General features: G+C 38.9%; 2 protein-coding genes across 3 annotated transcripts in view; one reads left to right on the forward strand and one right to left on the reverse strand.

Annotated features, from left to right (window-relative positions):
• Window positions 1-20,667, reverse strand: part of slc8a4a (solute carrier family 8 member 4a) — a 63,050-nt gene extending 42,383 nt beyond the window's left edge. The window contains exon 1 of the mRNA XM_037748390.1: window positions 20,434-20,667. The gene's annotated coding sequence lies outside the window, so the exon portion shown is untranslated. The remainder of the gene's footprint in view (window positions 1-20,433) is intronic.
• On the forward strand, window positions 593-13,577 carry cnih2 (cornichon family AMPA receptor auxiliary protein 2). Of its 2 annotated transcripts, XM_037748393.1 has the most exons (6): window positions 593-2,291; window positions 5,019-5,087; window positions 8,732-8,779; window positions 11,674-11,786; window positions 11,867-12,010; window positions 12,168-13,577. In XM_037748393.1, the coding sequence occupies exons 1-6, from the start codon at window positions 2,196-2,198 to the stop codon at window positions 12,193-12,195; spliced, it is 498 nt and encodes a 165-aa protein (XP_037604321.1). In that variant the 5' UTR covers window positions 593-2,195; the 3' UTR covers window positions 12,196-13,577. The 2 variants fall into 2 exon arrangements, with proteins under 2 accessions (XP_037604321.1, XP_037604319.1); XM_037748391.1 differs by having other exon boundaries at window positions 11,867-13,577.
• Window positions 20,668-22,847: the final 2,180 nt, after the last annotated feature.

Below are 22,847 nucleotides of genomic sequence, written 5' to 3' on the forward strand. Positions count from 1 at the left end.
GATTAACGGTTGAAATAGGTAATGAATGGCATCCAACTTCTGCCACTCCAGGTGGTAGTATAGTACAAATTCAAGTTTGACAATTCAAAAAGTATTGTAACAATGTCCACTTTTATATAACTAATAGTTTCAAATAACCAGATTATAATCCATTCATGAGAAGATATTTGGAACATAATGGGTGGTCAAGCAGGTGATTCTTACAGTAACAAAAGATGTGGCAGTTATGTGTATTAGATGGCACAAGTGGTTTCTAAAATCTGTTCAATAATAAGCTGAGATTGGGGAAAAAAGAGAATGAACAAAAAGTGAAATTGAGCAATTTAATAGATGTTGAGTGAATAGCTAATAGAGCAGAGAAATGAAAGAAATGACACCCTCTAAGAAACAGACTCGCAGTACATTTCATGAAATGACGGCTGACTGAAGGCTCTGGTGAAAGGGAATGACAGAGGGAGGGAGAGAAATGGAAAGAAAGAGAGAGAGAGAGAGAGAGAGAGAGATGCAGACAAAAGGAAAACCATTTGCAGCCTGCCCTGCCCCCTCATCACTCCCTGGGGAACAAGGGATTATGGAAATGTATAAATGCAAGAGAGAGGGCGACTGACAGACAGAGAGGAGGAGGAGAGAGGGAGAGAGAGAGGAGAGGAGAGGAGAGAGCAAATAAGAGAGGGAGGGAGACAGAGCGATGCTATTGGTTGACCGTTATAACATCAAGCGTGATAGAAATATTTCTCTCGCAGTCTAAGAAATAGAGGAAGAGACAGACAGAGACGGTAGACTCAGGAAACACATTCAGGTCTCTGGGAGAGATAAAAAGAAAGAGCACTTTAGAAAGAAAGAAAGAAAGAAAGAAAGAAAGGCAAATAAGAAAAGAAAGGTGGACTAATTAACTTGTGACTTCTGAGGGCTGTGGAGATTTTTGCTTAAGAACAGAAGAGATTTCTAAATCAGAATAAATGCGGCTCAACATGTAGATGTTCTCCATCTTACTGGTTAAATTTCCCCCCTTTTTCCTCCCCTCAGAATTTAATACTTTACCCTGCACGTCAGCAAAAGACAAATCTGAATGTTTTTGGAGCAATCTGAGGGATGCGTCTGAGGGAAAGATGCAGAGCAGAGAATTGTGACATGGTGCCGACCCAAATTGACAGAGACGAGGAAAGAGTGGACTGTTCAGTGGCAGACACGTCTCCAACCAGACACAGGTATTCTCTACTCGATATTAAGACCGGTCAAGATGTTGATCCATGCTAACTCAAACTATCATTAATATTGTACTCTGATCTTGTATTTGTAAGTCCTATTGGCTGTGTGATGTTGGCACTGTAATGTTAAATAGTTGTTTCATTTGAATTCCAATATTAGCTGCCTCACTGATTTATACTTATTATTTTATACGTCATTATTTTATTGCAAAGAAATTTGTCAGAATATAACTGTCTAAATGTGCAAAGCAATAGATGGATCAGATTCATGTGAGGGTAAATCATTTCCCCAAAAATGTAATAAGTAATATACCAAGAGACTGTCTCTGCAAATTATCACAGATAATCTGCAAACTATGGTTGTTTACAACTGTGTTTTAGAAATATGCGTCATTAATGGTGTTCTTGATTCAGAGCAACAGATGAACTGAAAAGCCATACAACAAACTGCTGAACTATCACAAGCCATAACCATCTTAAGACGACAAATCCTTTTTTTACAACGCAGTGCTGTGCTTAGTATCGACAAGAATCCTGTGCTTCTGTTGTCAGCGCGTCAGTCAGACACTTACTGTGAGGGGGGAAAAAAAAAATGTGTAGGCTTTTTCTAAAGAGAAACTACATGGAGAAGGAGGAGGAGGAGGAGACAGACATCTTGCCTGTCAGAGACTGAAAAAAAAAAGGAGCATCAGGCCAACGACAGACAACTGTGGCTGCATATGAGTGCTTCCTAAAAATCACGGCGAGACAGGGGTCGCCCTGCTGTCACATACACAAAAAGAGACAAAGACATGAGTGGAAGCAGTGAAGCAGAGCTGATTATTGATTGTTACTAAAACTGAGCGCTCTACCTGCCTGGAGGACACAGACTCCGCTCGCATCGGAGTGGGAAATAACCTCCACTGAAAGGAGGGAGGGCAATAGCCACAGACACAGAGACAGAGAGAACGGGACAAGTTCCCTTTCTCGACCCATCCCGTCGTCAGGATGGCGGGCCCAGCCATGGCATTCACCTTTGCGGCCTTCTGCTACATGCTCACCTTGGTGCTGTGCGCCGCTCTCATCTTCTTTGTCATATGGCAGGTGAGTAGCACTGAGCACACTGGAGCCACTGCACACACAGAACAGAAACTAAAATAAGGCGCATGTACAGTAGGGCCCTGTGAAGGTCCACGCTCCATCCCACGCAGGCAGACAAACACATCCACCTACACACGCTTGTAGAACACTGACAGGAACACGGCATACGCACACCTCGCTCAGGTACTCTGGAGGTAATGGCATGCATAAAGGTGTCAGCTGAATTTGCACCTACTATTTGTGACTGACATCTTGAATTGCCTCTTTAAAAGCCACCAAGTGACACTTTGTTCCCTTTAATGTCAAACACATCGCTGCAAAGGGATAATTGGTTGGAACAGACAACAGAGGAGACGCATAAGCCTGAAAAACACAGAAGTTTATTTGTGTGTTTTTCATCTATTTCCCTACAGTGACCTGCTTACATGCTGGTTTATCACTAATTAACTGAAGCTTGTCTGACCTCTGACACACTCAACAAAAAGACCAACCGGCTCCATCTCTCCACAGTAAAGCAACGTAGGATCCCAGAGTAACTAACAATAAACAGTTCTTCAAACAAGGTGTTCAGGCTTCAGCAAACTGCACGAAATGAGTACAGGGAGGCGACAAAACACAATGATCATAAATCCCACCGCCAGACTGTTGTGAATCTGTCTGCCCGCGGCATTTTGAGTGGAATTTACACAGCTATTGCCGGACACCGGTGAGCTCGGCTTGCTGGTTTACACCAGTGCAGACTGAACAAATACTTTGATCCCTCACCTTTAACATCAGACCCACGGAAGCAGGAATAACGTGAAATACAAAACACATCATTACGAACATAAGACTTGAAATGACTAACGTACCAATTGACTAAGTGGGTGAGACTACATATGAGTCAGTCAGCGTGTCTGTGTGTGAAAGAGACGGGGAGAAGCGTGCGTCTGGCTCAGCATTCAGCCATGTGATTGAAACGCTTATCAAACTATGATCACCCCTTCCCCCCAGTCTGCCTCCACCCACGGGCACGGCACCCCAATTCTATGTGGCTCTCAACCAATCAGTTCACAGCTATAGTAACCATGGTGCCCACTGAGGGGCTCACCATGTCGCCATGGAAACTGCATCTGTTTACAACAGAGCTAAGTGTGAAGGAAGACGAGGGAGAGCCGTACAGACTCGTGTGGGGAAATTACCACCAGGACTGTTTCTATTTCGAACACACAGTGTTTTCACATTGTCAGTCATTGTTGACGCAAATCAGATGCTCACTTATCTGCAAATAATGTCTGCCTTTTTATTGCTTTTCAATGAGCCGTCAAAGATAAGCTCCGCTGTTTAAAAGCCGAACTGATGATAGGCACAGCGGGTGGCCTTTACACCGAGAATTGTTTGTATTTTTATAGAGCTATTAATCAGGAAGCTGGCGAGAAAAATTATCACTTATACTCACCTCACAGGGAGCAGTTAGAGAGCTATCAGCGTAGCCTATCAAAACAATGACATTATTTTCTCCACAGTGACCTCAATTTATTAAATTATGATGTTATACTAAAGAGGGGTAAAATTGGGCAAGATATTATACAGACATCCAGTAGACCATAATCCTCAAAACACAAACTCAACAACGCATACTGTTTAAGTTTTACATTTTAAAGAGGATCTATTGTAGTTTTGTTCTTTTTCACTTTCCTTTAGTGTGTTATATAGATTTTTTTATGCATGTAAAAGGTCTGCAAAGTTACAAAGCCCCAAAGTCCACGCCAAAGGGAGTTACTCTCCCCCACAGAAACACTGCTCCTGAACTGCCTGGAACGCCTTGATTGACAACGCCTTTTTGTCCGTAACGTAGTGATGTCACCAAGTAATACATTTGCATAATACCTGCCTCGAGGCTAGTTTGGCACGCCCTCAAACAAAGCTAGATAGAGCGGAGCTGGAGTTGAGTCCGAAGAGTTTGGTTCGGTCGACCAATCGCAACAGAGTGGGCCAGCTGACCAATCAGAGCAGACTGGGCTTTACGGGGGCTCAAATAGAGCTAGTGTTTCTAGTAGAAACACAAAATACAAGTATGCAAAAAGTGAGCATGATAGAGCCTCTTTAAATATAACACATTTTTGCCAAACATAACTTTGAAAGTGGTGATTGTTTTAATCCTGCCATATTATGAGTAAATAAATGCTGTTATTAGTTAATTTGACAGCAGACTATGTCTCAATAGATATTCTATGTTTCTAATGTGAACTTTATTATCAGGCTTAATTAAAAGAGACTGGTATATTGTGTCAGAGGAGATGAAAAACAGGACAGAGAGGGTCAAATCCAACACACAATACAGGGAGAATTAAAATCAGAATTTTTGCTCCTTAAATAGTAAAAAATGACATAATGACACATGACGCATGTCGGAGCTCACACACAGTGTGAAGGAAAAGAGCGAGGCTGTAGGTAATTATATATGTACTCATTCACCATTTAATTACCACGTGTGCTCGGGCAAAGTGAGCGATGTGGCTGCAGCTGTACAAGATGTAGCGGGTGTGCAGCACAGTAAGCTGCTCTAGCAGAGTTGAAACAGTATTGAACAGGCTGAGACTTGAGATAAGTCACTTTCTTAAAAGTGTAGCGTTGAAAAGATACCAACTATGTCTTTATATGACACCTTACAGTTAAAGTATGTGCATTCGTTAGTGCTCTCCAAAGGTAACTAATTGAAAACAAACTCACGTCTGTTATTTTTTTCAGATCATTGCGTTTGATGAGCTTCGCACAGACTTCAAAAACCCCATTGATCAGAGCAATCCCACCAGAGCGGTAAGAACCCTGCTGTTTCCCTTCTTTCAAGAATGATCAAACCCTCGCGTGCACACAGAAATCCCTTCTTTTCAGCTCCAAGAAGAGCCTTCAGTGATCTACACAGAACAAATTGAGGATTTCGCTCCAAAAATTGCTTTGAATTCCTCAGTCAATATTAGAAATTTCCAAAAACAGAGTACAGAAACAGACTGAATTTATGAAGAATGGAATTTCATGAGGAATCCCATAGCCATTTATGCCTGTAATCATACTGCAAAAACAAGCTATTATTTTATGTAAATGAAAGTTTTTGTGATTTTGGAATGTTTTATTCAGCTACATTTAGTTGACATCAAATATTTGTACTAAACAATTCATCCAAGCATTCATGGCAGCATTTGCCTTGAACACTCATTTGTATGCAGATTAAGCAATCAACCTTCCTTAAAGCCGGAGGCCTGTTGGCCTAATCAATTAAAGAGATTGATGCCAAATGAAGCCGCTGTTTATACAGTGAGATACTGTGCTGTCGCCACAATAAAAGTGCAAATACGAGGTTTCACCTCACAGTAACAAGAACTTATTCACTCGAGTCACATTCGAAAATCTCTCTCTCAATCGTTTTTTTGCAGAAACATAAAACAACATCACCGTGAGTCAGTAACGACGGCCATTATTCATTTAGCAAGTTACCAGCAGCTGTGAATGTCTTTTTCACAAGTTAGCTAATGTTCTAGCAATCATGTGAACCTGCATCTGAACTGCAAAGCGAGAGTGATGAGGAGTGGGAGAGGAAACTGTGAAAGCAGACTGTGGGAGTGTGGAGGCCCGCCAGCTAAGGGGGGGTGGACACAATAACTGCAACACCTGTAAAGTATAATGCAAACGAAGTCAGTAGCTCCGAAATAAATACTGATGCAAATAATCGGTTCGAAGCGATTCAATGTGTTATTTATCAGACATAGATGGAGAGCTAACAAATATTGAAAATTACAAGCTTACCTGCAGCAGGATTTGTATCCTTGGATTGCAGTACATTGAAGAGGTGTTTTTTCAATCTATAACAAACAACCTATACTTGTCAGCAGATGTGTTAAGAAAGAACATGATCTGCTAGAATGTGATGCTGCCAGTCTCTCCCAAAATCAATAAACTGCACAAACAGAAGAAGATATACACATGGCAACAGCCTTGGAAAATAAACAGCAATCATTTCTGATGTTAGCAGAGAGCAACACGTGTTCACGCAACTGCAATTATCTGCAAAGAACACAAAAGCTGTAAATATTTGTCAGTGAGAGAGAAATTATAAAAGAATATAACGGAAGAGACACAAACACGTGTTTCCAAATCAGGTTTATGAGCACAGCCATTAATCACAGTGACAGTCTGTCACTGAACGCAACACTGTGATTGGCTGGTTGACAAAATGTGACTGATATGTAGAATTATTTCCTCTTGAAATGCCTTGAAAAGAGCAGTGCCATATGGCCGCAGTATTACATCTCTATTAATAAAATAGCAAATAAAACAAAAGTCAAGCTCTTGACTTTTCCTTCATTTCAAGCCTTCTTTAATGGCTGTATAGAAAAACACAAGGCAGTTTATCAGTGAAATCAATCCTTTTATTCTTACCTGCTACCTGATAAGACAACTTATTCTACATACTTGACAGCAATCGTCGTCCTGCATTTCTTTTAGATGTCCACTATATTGTGAAAGTAGCCTCACTGCTGCCTTTGATTAATGTCTTCGGTCGTGTTTCCCTTGTTGGAACAATTAAAAATTCATAGTGAAGTGGATGATCTGACACTAATTAGGGCATCGAACAGAGGCTCCAGGCTGTAAAATCTAAGCGGCGTTACTGCAGGACAGCAATTTATAAGTGCAATTAGAAACCATTAATTGTACAGTAGCTTAGCTGGCAGGTCCAGCGCTGTCCTCTTTACTAAGGATGCACCAATTGCAAAATTATGGGCGATACCAATACCAATTTATTCCCTCTTTGGTGCCAGGGATGCAAAGACATCTTCATTAGAAAAAAATAATTGAACAGTCTTCTCTCTTCAGCCCTTCATTCATATCTTGAATGAGCACAAATTGTACAAATTCATGAAACAAGCCATAAAATGACCTTCTTTCACATTAAAAATACCTGCTTCAAAAGCCCCTAAGCTTGCATACAACTACCTACCTCTATTAGAGGAATTTATTATCTGACCCAACAAAAACATTTTGTGAAACATAAATTAAATGTAATTATATCAGCAGCTCACAACATTTAGCTGGCACAAAATGAATGCAACACAACACACAAACATCGGCCACTGCCATCGGTGAATGTCATCTCATTTGCCGATATGCCCTATTGCAGTCAATGAGCCAAAAATTGGCCGATACCGATGTTTGGGCGATAAATCAGTGCATCCCTACTCTTTGCATTTTAAAGCTCAGTGTCGTGGAAGGATGCGGTGCATGAGTCACACAGAGATAGAAAAGAAGAAAATGACAGAGACCAAAACTGTAAATAGACAGTGATGCTGTGTCTGGCTCGGAGGCTGGATGTTGTAGATTCAGGGCAACATCCACTTTCACGTCACCCGGGGAGTTTGAATTTATGTCCACAGATTCATAAAAGGTGCAGCCTGTGGCTCGGGCTAAAAGGAACGGCAGGGGCCTCAATACTGGAAGCCACCACCCTGTAACTAAGACAGATGCTTCAATATGTCACAAAATGAGTGAGAGTCTTTCCAGCTGAGGCTTCATTAAATACAGAGGAAACAAACACCAGTATGGCATATCCATGCTAATTAACTACTTGATATATTTTTGTTTCGCAGAATAAATAAAGCAAAACAAATTAACAGTCCATCTGTTAATTACCTGACTATTAGTACTTTTGTTTGGCGATGGACACAGATTAATCCAGGTGGATGAAATGCAGCAAAACATCTCATTTGCCTTGCTAGCTAATCAATGGACAACCAAATAAAAGATCACCCTGAGAGGCCACTACCTGCTGGCTAGTAGAAGATGGATGGCTTTCATTTCTAAAACGGACCATTGAGCCTTCTCTCATGGCTCACAGGGGACACCAAACCGTCTTTAGTGCAAAAAACATCACTGTCCTTATTGCTTCGAATGTGGCTGATGTGTCTTGAACAGTTTCCATCAGTTTGGCTTAAATCAACAACCCACATTTTATTTTTTTGTGCTTGGTTGCATGTAAAATATATATTTTAGGTATATATTGGAAAATAACTTAAGAGATAGAAAATTAAGTTGGTTAGTAAGTCAATTATTAGGGATGCACCGATCCAACTTTTTCAATCCCAATAGCGATAACTTTTTTAGTGGCTAAGGTGGAGTTGTAAGGTATTATAGGGCAGACAGAATCAATTTATATTATACAGATGCATCTTTTGCCATGGCCATAATGTATATATTTAAGCAGGAATCTCTGTAATTGAAAGCACTCAAATATTTTGCATTTTATTGATGAGTCACTGAAGTGTGTCAGCTGAAAAACAGAATTCTCTGAAGCTTTGAAAGCATGTATTGTTTCTGCCTTGAGATTCATTTCAACGGACAGACACAATTAGTGAATGATGAATGATGAAGAAATACGCAGACTGTTACTCAGACTTTCTTTATATCCACAGAGGGAAAGGATTCTCAACATTGAAAGGATCTGCAACCTGCTCCGCAGAGTGAGTAAAAAATTGTTTTTTTACCTGCTGATGGTGAATGACTCAAACAGAGGGCCTTCAGACAACCATGACCAATTTGTCTCTCTAACCATTGTGAGGGCCGTGACACACACTGATTCATTTCACATGTAGCCCGTCCTCACAACCCATCATCGCCGCTCTGCAGTCACACAGAGATGGAGAACAGTTACACTGTTAAGTAGTTATTTCTTCCCATTTCAAGGCTTTCAGAAAGAGAACGCATTGTCCCTGAAAAGAAATGCGACATGCTGTCCAGGCCATTTTGAACATGCATGTGTTGGAAACACCATTAGGTACAACAGAGGATTTCAAATGAGCTCAAGCTATTATATTGATAAAGAAACATAATACAACGGGAGCTTTAGGGACGGTAGCATGTTAACTGCACTATTGGGGCCCATACTGTTTATGCAGAGTACAGTATTGTCTTACAAGGTTAGCTCTGGGATCACAATTTGAACCATAATGTATTTTAACCTATATTTAAATCTTTTATGATTGAATGAGTCAGTTTATTAGGTTCAAAAGGAGGAAAATGGTTATTGAAGGTTTACCTGTATTTAGCTAGTGATTCACAGATGTTTTCTATTGACTTATAGTTTGATTTATTAAATCATTATTTTCCACAGTGGTGCAGTGAAAGGAACTTAAGTGCCACTGATTACTCACCCATTCCACTACTCCATAATTGAAAAAGAAATTAGATGGCACGTCTTTGTTTAATAGGGCAAATATTTCAATTACCTTTAACTGTAAGAGAGGTACCATGAGAATGTTCACCAATGCAGAGCATGATGCAGCAAAAAAATCTGTTTCCTAATTAATTTTCTAATAGAAAGGTGATCAATCTAACCTGCTAATTCGTCTAATTTAATATTCTGTTTTCACTCCATTATTCAGTCTGACATCGTGTTCATGCCAAACCAGCCCGGAGGGTTGTTTTGCCACATCCAGGTGGTGACATATGTATCTGTCTATTCAACAATGTTGTCAGTCAAAGAGAAGCTGTTGATTGGAGCAATTAAAGGGTTAAAGGGTCAACAAAATAATTATGCCGATTTAAAAGTTGCTGTTTAAAGCCAACCTGTTCTCATGGGAAGGCGTATAAATAGCACGACATTTTAAGGACATTCCACGTCATGTTAACGCATTTTAGGCTTTTTGCGTGTCATTTACGGCACGTTGTTACAGTGAAACAGTCACCGTTATGTTTAGGCAACAAAACTATGGTAAGGGCAGCAGTTTGCAACTAACTGCTTGGTATGTTTTTAATAGGACTGTCAAAGTTAACACGATAATAACGCAGAAATTTGTTTTAACGCCACTAAATTCTTTAACCATTAACACAATTTGAGATTTTTAGGTTGTAGCGGACTCAGTTTTAAAATGTGAAGATACTGGCATCATATGAAACAAAAAAAACTAAGGAATCCATTGGGACCAACCATGTCATACTAGCAAGTTTAACAACTTGGTTAAGTTTAGGAAAAACATCATGGTTGGACTTAAAATAAGTATATAAACTAAGTACGGAAAACACATCTCCAAAGTAACTCAACAATGGGCTTAAAATGAGTATGTAAACTAAGTAAAATACGTATTTAAACAACATAGACGTAACAAAAATATAGAAAACACATCTCTTAAATAACTCAACAATGGGCTTAAAATACGTATGTAGATTAAGTAAAATATGTAGGTAAACAACATAAACCTAACATAAGTACGGAAAAAAACGTCTCCAAATTACCTCAACAACGTGCTTAAAATAAGTATGTAAACTAAGTAAAATACGTCTGTAAACAACGTAGACGTAACATACTGTAAGTACGGAAAACAAGTCTCCAAAATAAGTCAACAAAGGGCTTAAGATAAGTATGTAAACTAAGTGAAATACATACGTAAACAACGTAGACCTAACATAAATTCGGAAAACACGCCTCCAAAATAGGTCAACAAAGGGCTTAAAATAAGTATGTAAACTAAGTAAAATACGGATGTAAACAACATAACATAAGTAGCCTACAGAAACACATCACAAACGTCACTAACATAATAAGTCAAGAACACCTTGGGACACAAACACCGCTCCCATGGTTGAAAGTCCTATGTTTGTTTGACCCATGCACTTCCCCTCCCGTCCACCATAAGCAGTCTTTCTCACTATTTGTTCTACATCATTAGCTCTGAGTGTAGCATATTCACATGGATGCGTTTACGTTGCAGTCAGTAGCCTACAGACTACATAGCGTGAAATGACGCGCCAAGAACAGCATTGTTATTGCACGCAAAATGACTTACAAATCGCTGTGTCATTCATATGCCATTTGGTGAGACCGGGCTGTTAAAGGAGTTGGTGGAGATCAGAGCCAGAGCTAAAAGGAGAGTGAATATCGGACTTCCATACATCAGGTGGCCAGATGGCCGACTTCAAATGAATGCTAATGTTGTTCTGTGTAGCTGGATGTGCAAATAAGCGACTGTTTGCTAACAAGTTTGCGATATCAACTTTAGAAGGTGATAATATGTCACTGTTGTGTTCACAGCTTGTCGATTCAGAGGTCAGGAAGCAAGCTAGTTATCTGAGCAATGTCAAACTACATCAGTTTCTACTAACATCTAAAACCCAGTCATGTATATGAAACTATATTTGCACTCGTAACAGCAGCGAGCCATGAGTAACATTAACACCCTCTGCGTGAAAGTGTTTGCCTTGCAGACAGTGTGATTTTGGTTTCATAGATTGTAGTTATATCACAATATGCAACCCATGAGCGTTTTAGTGTTTTCCCAGCAGCTGTTGAAGTGTGATTACCGATTACTGTGGTTATACGCAGACCTATAACCTGACTCCCTGTGTTTGTTCTGGTTAGTTGGTGGTGCCGGAGTACTCCATCCATGGGCTCTTCTGTCTGATGTTCATGTGTGCTGGAGAGTGGGTCACACTTGGCCTAAATACCCCGCTGTTCTTCTACCATCTGTGGAGGTACAGTCCCATAACAGATGTCTGACAAGCTTCTGTTGATCCGGTGCGAGCGTGAGCCAAACCTCTCTGCTTTTTTTCAGGTTTTTTCATCGGCCAGCTGACGGGTCAGAGGTCATGTATGATCCCGTCAGTGTGATGAACGCCGACATTCTCAATTACTGCCAGAAGGAGTCCTGGTGTAAACTCGGCTTTTATCTGCTCTCTTTCTTCTATTATCTCTACAGGTCAGTACAAATTCACAATCTTTTCAATTCGATGTCGTTTGATTAGGTTTCAGCGACGCCTTTCAGATTTGTTGCGATGTTGTGTGAACTCGGCAGCACAATTACTGTTTTACTCCCTTGTTCTCCATCTGCTGCCACGGTCTATTTGCCGCTGAAGTATGGTCTACGCCTTGGTGAGCTTCTAACAGACAGGATATCTGGAGAAATAAGAGGAAGTATCTGTATCTGTAATAATGACACAGAGGAACAAATGGACACATCAACTCTTCCTCTCTCCATGTATCCTTCCCATCACTGACTTGGGTTTTTGAACAGTCTAACCTTGGACAAAACGAGAAGGCCAATCTGACTGATAATGTGAATGTAAAAGCCTCCACTCAATTATATTGCTTTGACCCAGATACTGCTGTCGGACAACTGGACAAAGTTTTGAAGGACTGAAACGAAACAGAAAGAGCACGCAGCAGGTGTGTTGCCTTTGACCCACTCTACGAATTAACAATATATTTCTGAAGGGCTGGAGTTTTCCCATGCTGCTCTTACTGATAGAGTCGCTCAACTCACTGTGAATCTCCAAACACTTAGGGGCTGGAAGACAAAATAATATGTCTGTATTCTTTGACTTTGACAATGTACTAAAAGCAGGATTGTTTTGGAATCATTCCATGTATTTAAGATGATAGGCACCTCTAATATCAAGCCACTGCTTTGATTGTGTTAACAGGAACATAAAACCGTAAGAAGCAGGTTAAATTGTACGGGACATATTTAAAGCACTGTAAGAAATGGAAAAGGCCTGTCAGGGAAATAACAGATAGGTGTGTGTGCACTTTTAACCAGGATGGAGTAGAGCATAGACCAACTCAGCATCTCCTTGACGCCAGTTTCACACTGTAACAAAAACAATAAGGGGTTAATCAAGAGTTTGACTTCAAGGGTCAGTGTTTGTAATGTGCATTCAAAATAAGTATGTCCATAGCTGTAAGGAGGTATTTTAATGCTACATGCTAGGTTCATGCTTTCCAAAGAGCTTCGTGCTCAGACATTTAATGCCAAAAGTTTATATATGGAAAAACATTGTGCCAATTTAAAAGTCAATTAGTGAAATCAAGTGAAAAGAGAAATGATGGGGCAGTATCTTCATCTACATGCACCGACGTGCATTGTCCGTATTTTCACTTTCTGTAACACGCATTTCATTTTGGCACAATGTTTTGAAAAAAAAAAAAATAGACAAAAAATGTAGTTTTGTTGTATTTTTTAGTGTGCAGGGAGCGCCTTATTCCTATTTCCAGTTTGCTCTTACTCATCTGCATCTATACTATAGTCATTTTAGCACAGTAACTTTTCTCTGATCTGAGGTAGAATATAGAAATCTCATGTACGAAAAAGCAATTAAAAACAGCAATGTGATATGATTCATGAGACATATCGATACCGTGTTATTCAGTGTATGTAATAACAGTGAGTGGGACAAAAGTGGCAGATGAGACAATAATGACAATGTTTCGGTTATTTCAGAAGTGTAAAGACATTAAAGTCATCTCAATAAATACGTCTACAATCATGCAGTTTCCGAAGGGACAGACATTAATGCTGCTGACGTCCAGCAAACAGCGAAGCCTTTCCTCAGCTGGCGCTGCCTTTGCTATCATGTGTTCATTAGTTTGATCTGTTAGTAGATAAGTGGTGGTACAAATGTGTGATTTTAACAGCAGTAGAAAAACAGAATCTCTGGAGCTTGAGAACAAACTGTGATGTTTGTAATACGCCGGCTCCAAATGTAGTAAATGATGGTGATGACACGTCTGGTATGTAAACTGTGGGACAGGAAAATAACAGCATATTGAAGCCCTAGAAGTAGTTTCTAATTCTGTCAAAAGATTTACTACTAAAATTTACACCTCAACAACAGCTTTGATGAAGTTTCAACAGTAGTTGTGTTACTGATATTCAGGATTTTTTTTTCATTGTTAAAGGAGCAGTGTGAAGGATTTAGTGGCATCTAGTGGTGTGGTTGCAGATTGCAACCAACTGAAAACCCTTCGCTCACTCCTCCCTTTCCAAGCGTGTCAGAGAACTACGGTGGCCTTCAGGTAATGTTAAAATTCAAAAGGCTCTCTCTAGAGCCAGTGTTTGGTATACTGAGCTACTGTAGAAACATGGCGGAGCAACATGGAGGACTCCGTAAAGAGGACCCGCTCCCTATGTAGATATGAAGGGCTTATTCTAAGCTAATGAAAACACAGTGATTCTTAGTTTCAGGTAATTATACACTAATGAAAACATAGTCATGAATATTATATTCCATCTCTGCTAATAGATCCCCCTAAATCCTACACACTGGCCCTTTAAACCGGCAAAATGACTTCTGAAAACTTAAATACAGAAAACAGAATATTACATATTATTGCTTTTGCTACACAAATCATTTTGCTGTACATTTTGTGTATGTTAGTATATTTATGACAGGTTTAACTATAGTTCAATTGGAAGAAACTATGGATACCAAAATTATTTAAGCAATAGGATAAAGTTCTATTTTTTAGTTAGTGTCAATAAATCCCATGAAAGGATTAAAACCAACAATGTGTTAATATCGTTTCTATCTTTCCTATCCTGTCAGTGGCACTCAGCCCCATGCCTACTTGTTTCTAAATCTTTAAAAACAGGTTACAAATATATTGTATTGTAATCTTAAAGGCTGAATGTCCTAAAACAGCGGGGCACTGTAGTTTTTAGGAAATGTCACTCAAAGAAGAGTAAATAGAGCATTTCTAGGGGACTATTTTCAGCAGCGGATTAATACATATTTGCTTCACTAGTGAGTATTTACAGCTGTAGGACGATGTATGTGGGTTGGATTTAAAATAAACTACAGTGCTCATGTTGAGGGTGAGGGTTTATAGACAAAATTTGTCATTGTTTTGTGTTAATAATTGATTTCCAATAATAAAAATATACATAAATTGCATAAAGCAGCATGCTGATAAGAGTATAAAATACTTGCTTAAAGGTACATTTTGAATAGATAAAAATGGGTGATTAATTTGCGATTAACTATGGACAATCATGCAATTAATCGCAATTAAATATTTTTAATCGATTGACAGCCCTAGTTTTAATAGTTAACTGCTCTATGTCAAAGAGGAATAAGCTAGATCAATAATTTGCTACACAGGCATTGTTGGTTTTGATCTTTTCATAGAATTTGATGACAGCAAGAAAAATAAAGGATATCACCAGTCTTATCTTTTAAATACGAGTTTCATTCACAGTCAAAAAATGTTTTAAAAAGTGATGCATACATCACTGTCAAACGATGTTCAAGATTTATTTGAAGTGACTTTAAATAACATTTTGTCCTCAGTGCTGCTGCAGCAGTCGTTCTGTATCATATGTCTTACCATATGTGACAGAACATTCTTGATCGCTAGAAATCAAGTGCCACTAATTAAAAAAGCTCTGTGGCAGAGCTTCACCACACACACTTCTTGTGTCAATCACAGTCTGTTTCATGTCACTTTGGTACTAATGAAGGGTTTGGAGGGAGCAAGTTGAACTGCTTTTTCTGATTTCAATCTCAGCCAAATTGCAACATTTACTTGACTGAAGCAACTTTAACAGTCTGTCAGTGTTCTTGGAGACACGCCGTAGATAGACAGTACATGCTGTGCCAAATGATGTTCTCACGAAAGTAATCACAGGACCCTGAGACCTCAAAACTCTGCCAACAAATGTGAGTGTGTTGAGTCTGGACAATCACTATTAAAGCACAGGAACACGAAGGGAAGGAGGAGAAATACAGCTCGGTTGAATGTCATTATGTAGATGTTCTAAATCAGGGGTTTTCAAATTGTGAGACTGTGGGCCTCCCCTCAGACAAAGCTTAGAAGAAGGCGCCCCCTCACCCACCCTTAATTTACTTGCTTAGTTTCACTCCTGGATGCCTGGGGTCATGATTATGTTATTTGATACTGTAGACACTCAACAGTTGAGCTAAGATAGCTTAATATTGCTGGTTGACATAACTTCAGACTACACCAAATACATAAAAAAGGTCTGTCCCAAGGCATTCATAGAGTGGATGACGTCATTTTGTAGGATAACCAGGAATTTAGCATCGCCCTGGGTTCCCTCGACAAAAAGCCAATGGGATTTTTCCGTTGGGTTTTGGATTATTGCAGAAAATAAGCACCGTGGCAAACAAACATTTATGATACTTTAACGTTTTGTTCAGCAAGATAATCTCCACGAATGAACACCACTTTTATGATTTTTTGAAGTGTGAATGCAATTGCCAGAAGTAAAAAGCTAACGTTAAAGGCTGTAAACGAATTCCTGAGTGGGATATTTATTTTATATCATAAAAACAAAACCTTAAAATATCTTAAGCTTGTGTTAACCACAGACCTTATTTCAGGCATCCAACTAAAAACCCATTTAAAAAAAACATTGACTTACAGACGCGGGAACCGAAAGTTTTAAAATGCTAACTCATTTCCGGGTTTTAGGACTCATTCCTGCAGCACTCTATTAGTTTCTGGGAAAGTGGGAAAAACTACTGTATCTCTTTAAGCAAATCACACACATTTAGGCTATTCTATGTGATCGTCTTGTGATAACTAATGTTATATCTAATGTAATATTGTTTCACTTGCATTCACTGAGCCTCCCCTGACACAGTTTGGAACCCCCCTGCGGAGGCCCGCCTCCCACTTTGAAAACCTCTGCTCTAAACAAAGCATTTTAGAAAATTGTATTTAAATATATCTATTTGTATCTGTCTTTTATACATTTATCATCAATGTACGCTACAGTAAATTTGGTGGATTACTTTATATTTATTAGGTTACACTATGATGTACAGTTAATAAACAGCGATGATTCTCATGCCGTATTCTAATAAAACAGTAATGCCAAAAAAGATTATCTCCAAGCTTCTTACTTCCTGTCTGTTGAGGGTCAGTGTTTTGGCCATCTGTGAGGAGCTTTTCAGACGCGACGCTCTGCCAACACCAGAGATGTACTGGAGAAAAAAAATAAAACTCTGAGGAGGATGAGGGGATTTTATGAGCGAGGATACTGAGTGGTGCATTAGATGGAGTATAGGAGACGAACTGCCACATGGAAAGCTGTTGAAAAACAGCTGCATTTAGAAGTGGTTTCAGAGACGTTCGCACAAGCTCTTAAAATGCACCAAAATAACTGAATTCCCTGAAAATGCCTCGCTGATGTGAAAAGAGCTTCTACTGGAGAGGCGGCAAAGAGAGGATGATAGCCTTTCACTAATGTCTGCACCTCCAGAATACTAACATCTCAAATTATAGAGCACTGGATGCCTATTGGATTGCGTAACAACACCAAGTTGACACAAGTACATCTCCACAGCAAGAGATTACTGATGAAAATGTCACTGCAGCTGTATTACATTGAACACTTTCTGACATTTTCATGCTCAGCAACATTTTCTTTCTTCTGGTTTCATAAGGAAGAAAAGAAAGAGACACAGCAGAAAATGCTGAGTATGTCTCTAAGTCGCCTCAGGGAGTCATTTGTAAGAGCTGTAAGGTTTGCCAGGTTATCACTTGTCTAAATAATGATTCAGACAGAAAACAGAGCAACAACGAGGCTTCAAGCTGGCGTTTTCCCTCTGTTTGAAAAGGACATATCATTCCCTGTCCAGTCGCTGTCACCATGGAAACTAAATTGTATTAGAGATTCCTGTTGACTCACTGTGAGGCTCTCACTCAAAACACAGAAAAATCCAATTCAAGTTGGTTCACATGCCTGGAAGCACTGCTTTTCTGCGACAACACTCTTAAATTAATATTCCATCCGGTACGTATATATAACAGGTTCATATATGTTGTCATGACAACCACAACCCCAACGCTTCTATGCATGACACCTGCTTATCCCAGGATACACACACAGCAACATGCACGCACGCACACACACACTCACAACACATGCATCTGTTTCTGTCTCATCTCACGGCTCACACTGTTTCACACTCATCATCCCGGGCTCTTCCTTTTTCTGCACCCTCCACCACCATAATTGTCTCAACTCCTTTCCCCTCTCTCCTACGTCTGTGCTCTCAGAGAGATGTTACCATGGAAACTGGCTACAACTGATGGGCCTGAAACGTCACGATTGGCATACACAATTGGCAAGTGCACGCACACCCAGAGGTGCATGCATGCGGACACATACACACACACACACACACACACACACACACATTTTGCTCATTCATTATTATGCAAGACACTCCAAGATATGTTGCATATTATTATGGCTGTACAGACATGCATAGATATGAAGACGATAAGTACATACTGTACTGTACATTAAGGCAAAGACTAGAGAGAAGTGAAAGCATAACAACTCAAAAGTGGACTAGGAAAAATTTAAATAACCACCTTATTCACAAATCAGATACATTTATATTCGGTTTATTTTAATTTATTTAAATTTTGTCGTTACAAAATGAAGATGTTGTGTGTTTTTGTCAACCTAACAATGAAGAAGGAGCAGATGTGCTTCTTTAACAGTGGCTGTTTGTGCCCAAGAATGTGTCAAACCTGTTCGCACTTGTGTTTTTATTTGGACGGTGGATCGTCGGTCCAGACAGAGACTTGAGCGTGACTCACTCTGACTGTCAGATGCTGTCTCGTTTATAAAAATATCCATCGCTTTCATCTGTAACTAAATACCAAGTTCATTTTTCAATTAATTGCCTTATTTATAAAATACGTGACATTTTATTTGTCAATTATGAGCAAATTAATCTCTACAACAAATTAGAAAATATGTCTTTCAAAATGTGTTTTTGCTAAAAATTAAAAAAACAGATCAGTGCTGTTATTTATAAACTAAACAAAACAAATCCCTTCGTCTGTAGCCATGATGGTGTTTTTGATCAATTAAGACTGCAGGTTGACAGTTGTTGATATAAGGTCTATTCACAGTACATTTTTTATGAATGAGGCCCTGAGGCTTTTATATCTGAGGTTTCTGCTCTGCTCCTTTTGCTCATGACTGTCTAATTTTACCTTTGATGATAGACTACTATAATATTGATGGTAACGGTGGTTTAACACTTTATACACATCTTTATAACTTATGAGTAGAAAGGCCGGGCAACAGCCATTTTTTCTCAGTAAAAACACAAAATGACTGTCTGAATATCAGATCAGTATCAAACTGAGAGACATGTAAATGATTCAGAGAATATGTTCAGTCACTTTAGACAATAATGAACAGAAAGTATTTGCTGCATGGTCAGAAAATGTGGGTGTTTTTGTCAAAAATTCTCATTATCTTCACTAAAGATGGAAAGATGGATGTTTGGATCAATGGTGAAAGAAGTACTCAGATCCTTTACTTAAGTAAAAGTACCAATACAACAATGTAAACGTAGAAGTTACAAGTAAAAGTCATGCCTTCAAATCCTACTTAAGTAAAAAATATTAGTATTAGCAAAAAAAAATCAACGTAAAAGTATGTATTCTGCAGAAAATGTCCCTTGACTGATATATTATTATGTATTACATTCTTGGCAGTATCTTACTCTTTATATACAGTTATAGGTATACAGCCCAGTGGTTCCCAATCCTAATAAATAATAATATTTTGACCTTTATGAACAGTTATTTATATGAAACCAAGTTTAGAGGGGAAATCCATCTTCAGTCAAACTGCTGGCAATGCATACACATCTGTGACAAGTCAGAAAGGTTGAATCTTTATTGTATTTTATGATCTTATCATGTTTTTGTAATGTCAAATTGTATGCAATCTTAATTGTAATTTGAAGAGAACTACAATCTATAGATGACAAATAAAAAAAATATATATATAGTGCAATAAGAAGTACAATATTTCCCTCTAAATTGTAGTGGAGTAGAAATAAGTAGCATTAAAAGGAAATACTGAAGTGCAAGTACAAGCAGGGATGGAAGACTAGAATACTGTACTCAAGTAAAAGTAATGTCCTTTTGAATACATTTTACTCAGGTAAAAGTAAAATTACTTGTGTAAAAATGTACTCAGAGTAAATGTAATTTTGTTACGTTTTTAAAAAGGTAAGAGCCATAATAGGAGGAGGAGACAAAACTCAGAAAATTAAATAAAAATGAGAATAAGAAATAAAAAAAAAAGCAATGGACACCACGGCGGGTGCAGTGAGCATTATTAAGCCACATAAATTAAATAACCTTATAGAATCAACAGTAGAGTAAAACATAACCAAGGCAGGCAGCACAGAGATGTTAAAACAAACTCCACAACAGCTGCAGCCACAAACACACATATTAAGGATAACAGAGAACAGTAGTTTTTACACATGGCTTAGTGCACACATGGGCACACAATGGAGAGAGTTACAACCATCATGGTAAGTTTGTTGTACTCACCCGTCTTGTGCACAGCAAAGTCGTCCTCTGCTCCATGTTCAACTTCTCTGCTGATCCAGTCCACTCAACCTCACTATAGTCCCAGACTCTCTGTCACACTGATCTCAAACGTTTTCAGACATTTTGAGGTGAAAATAATAACAACAGAGAGTCCTCAAACACCTCACTGAAGGTGGACGTTCCGGGCGGTGCATTAAAGTGGTGATTAATTAAGGTATATACTGTGATGGAATTTTCTGTCGATTCCTCTCTCCTTGGTCGGGAGGTCAGAGTGTTTCTCAGAGTGTCCCTCTGTTGACATTATTGGGTTGGAGTCCTGTCTAGGGGAGCCACCGTTATCTGTACAGCTGTGTCTGTAGTGGGGACCACAGAGCCAGTTGCTGGGGCAACCAGGGTCAGAGATGCCAGAGGAACCGTCAAAAACAAAGTAAGTCAAAACACTCAGCACCAGGGAAGAAGGGCAGAGTTGTGAGGCCTTCACGCAGAGAGCACCTCAATGATGGAGACCTGACAATTGCTCCTTAATCAAGCTTCAATAAACCTTCTGTGTAAGACATCAACAGCTCCGGGGCCTCTTCCTTCCTATTGTCCATTTTCACACTATTGTAAGGCAGGCTTCCCGTTGCGTTAACTATAAATTTGTTACTCAATTAAACTACTGTAGGGCTGTGGGTAAAGCAAGAGCACGGGGACAGCTTCGTCTGTGCAACAGGATCCACTTCAATGTCTGACCTCCAGCTTAGGACAACTGAACACCAATAACCAAAAAAAGTGGCACATCACTTCTTACATCATATCACTCCGCCAATCTTCATCATCACTCACATTACAAGCAAGTAAGGTGCACCATATGATATAGTTCCAGATCTAAATTAAGGAGCAGAATACAATAATGTGTATTCTGTAAACAATGTGTGATTGCCATTAATTAATTTACATAAATTCTAAATAATAATCTAAGGTTATCTGCAAAATAAGTCTTTAAAAAAATAAATCCAATCTTACATTCTTCCCCCTCTTCGGATGAAACGTCCTCATTTCAAAGTTTATGAAAAATAAATCTAATCTTACACTATTGTCATTACTTTTTCATGTGAATTTTACTCTGAAGTACAATTCTTAAGACAGAAAGTAGCCTACTTAAGGAAAAGTAAAATTACAAATATTTAAAAATACTCAAAAAAGTACAAGTACACAAAAAAATGACTGTTTCAGTAACGAGAGTAAATGCAATTCATTATTTCCACTCCTAAGTACAAGTATGTCAAGGCTGTATTTAAGTACAATACTTGAGTAAATGTATTTGATTACTTTCGAACCTCTGGTTTTGGATGGCACTATAAAAAGATGAAATATTGGAGTGATTTGTCATTATTATCTGCCAGGTACCACATAATATAGAATTACATTCAAACTAAAATTTTGTATAAAACAATTCAACATTCAAATAACCAATCTCTTGTGAGAAAGACAATAATATAACATTATATCATGTAAAAAGTGGTACAAGAGCAATAAAATTAACAGAATCGGGGTGGAAAATAAACACAGATACAGTACATATATATAAAACCTAAGAATATTATGTATTAATTCAGCATGAATCCAGCCACCACAGAATTATACAAGCACATTCCTAATTGACACTTAGCGTATGAAAAACAACACCAAATAGCTTGAGTGCTGTGTAGGCAAGGCCAGAGGCCAGCTGTACTGTAAATGGGCTTAAAAGGTGGAAAATGAAGGTGTGCGTCAGAAGAGAGCTCTGTCATCCGTATGCGCACATCTCATTTCAATATCAGAGAAAGATTGTTTGCAGTGTAAATGCACAGCGATTTAGAATTGCAAATGCTGATTTTTGCATTGCGTGTTAACAGAATAGGGGTTTAAAAAGAGGTGCAACAAAGAAAAAAACTCCACTTTTAAAATGTTGCTGGCCATGATAAGATTTACTACTTAGTAAGCACCTATTCAAAAAGCTTTCCTCGAGGTGACGCATCAGTCCGTTAACAATACGACCACCTGCCACCTCCACAGTGAATCAACCTCCTCTGATTCAAAGCCTCAAGAAAGAGCATTACTTTAATGATGATTGAGGCCATTTTTCAGGCTGCATTTTACTTGTACTAATTCTGTCCAAATACTTTTTGTTCCTTCATAGTAATTTAGAACAGAGCGTATTCAAAGCTCAAGCCTGACAGAAAAAGCCCAGAGGCTCGGAGAACGTCTGCTATTAAGGGCCTGAATGCTTGAAAGAGAATCCATTTAAACAGGATGATGATGACAGGTTGGAAAAGGTTATTAAAAACTGACACGGCTATTAGGTGCCACCTTCACAGGCTTGAAAAAACTCCATAAGCATTTGAGCTCCCCGCATAGTACACACAACATTATTGTGTATTCCACAATACTCA

The sequence above is a fragment of the Sebastes umbrosus genome, chromosome 17, assembly GCF_015220745.1.
Source record: "Sebastes umbrosus isolate fSebUmb1 chromosome 17, fSebUmb1.pri, whole genome shotgun sequence".
Lineage (NCBI taxonomy): Eukaryota > Metazoa > Chordata > Actinopteri > Perciformes > Sebastidae > Sebastes > Sebastes umbrosus.

Coding starts and splice junctions, on each gene's coding strand:
- cnih2 (XM_037748391.1), top strand. CDS start 2,196: ATGGCGGGCCCAGCCATGGCATTCACCTTTGCGGCCTTCTGCTACATG. Junction 2,292..5,018: donor TCTTCTTTGTCATATGGCAG/GTGAGTAGCACT, acceptor TATTTTTTTCAG/ATCATTGCGTTTGATGAGCT. Junction 5,088..8,731: donor AGAGCAATCCCACCAGAGCG/GTAAGAACCCTG, acceptor TTATATCCACAG/AGGGAAAGGATTCTCAACAT.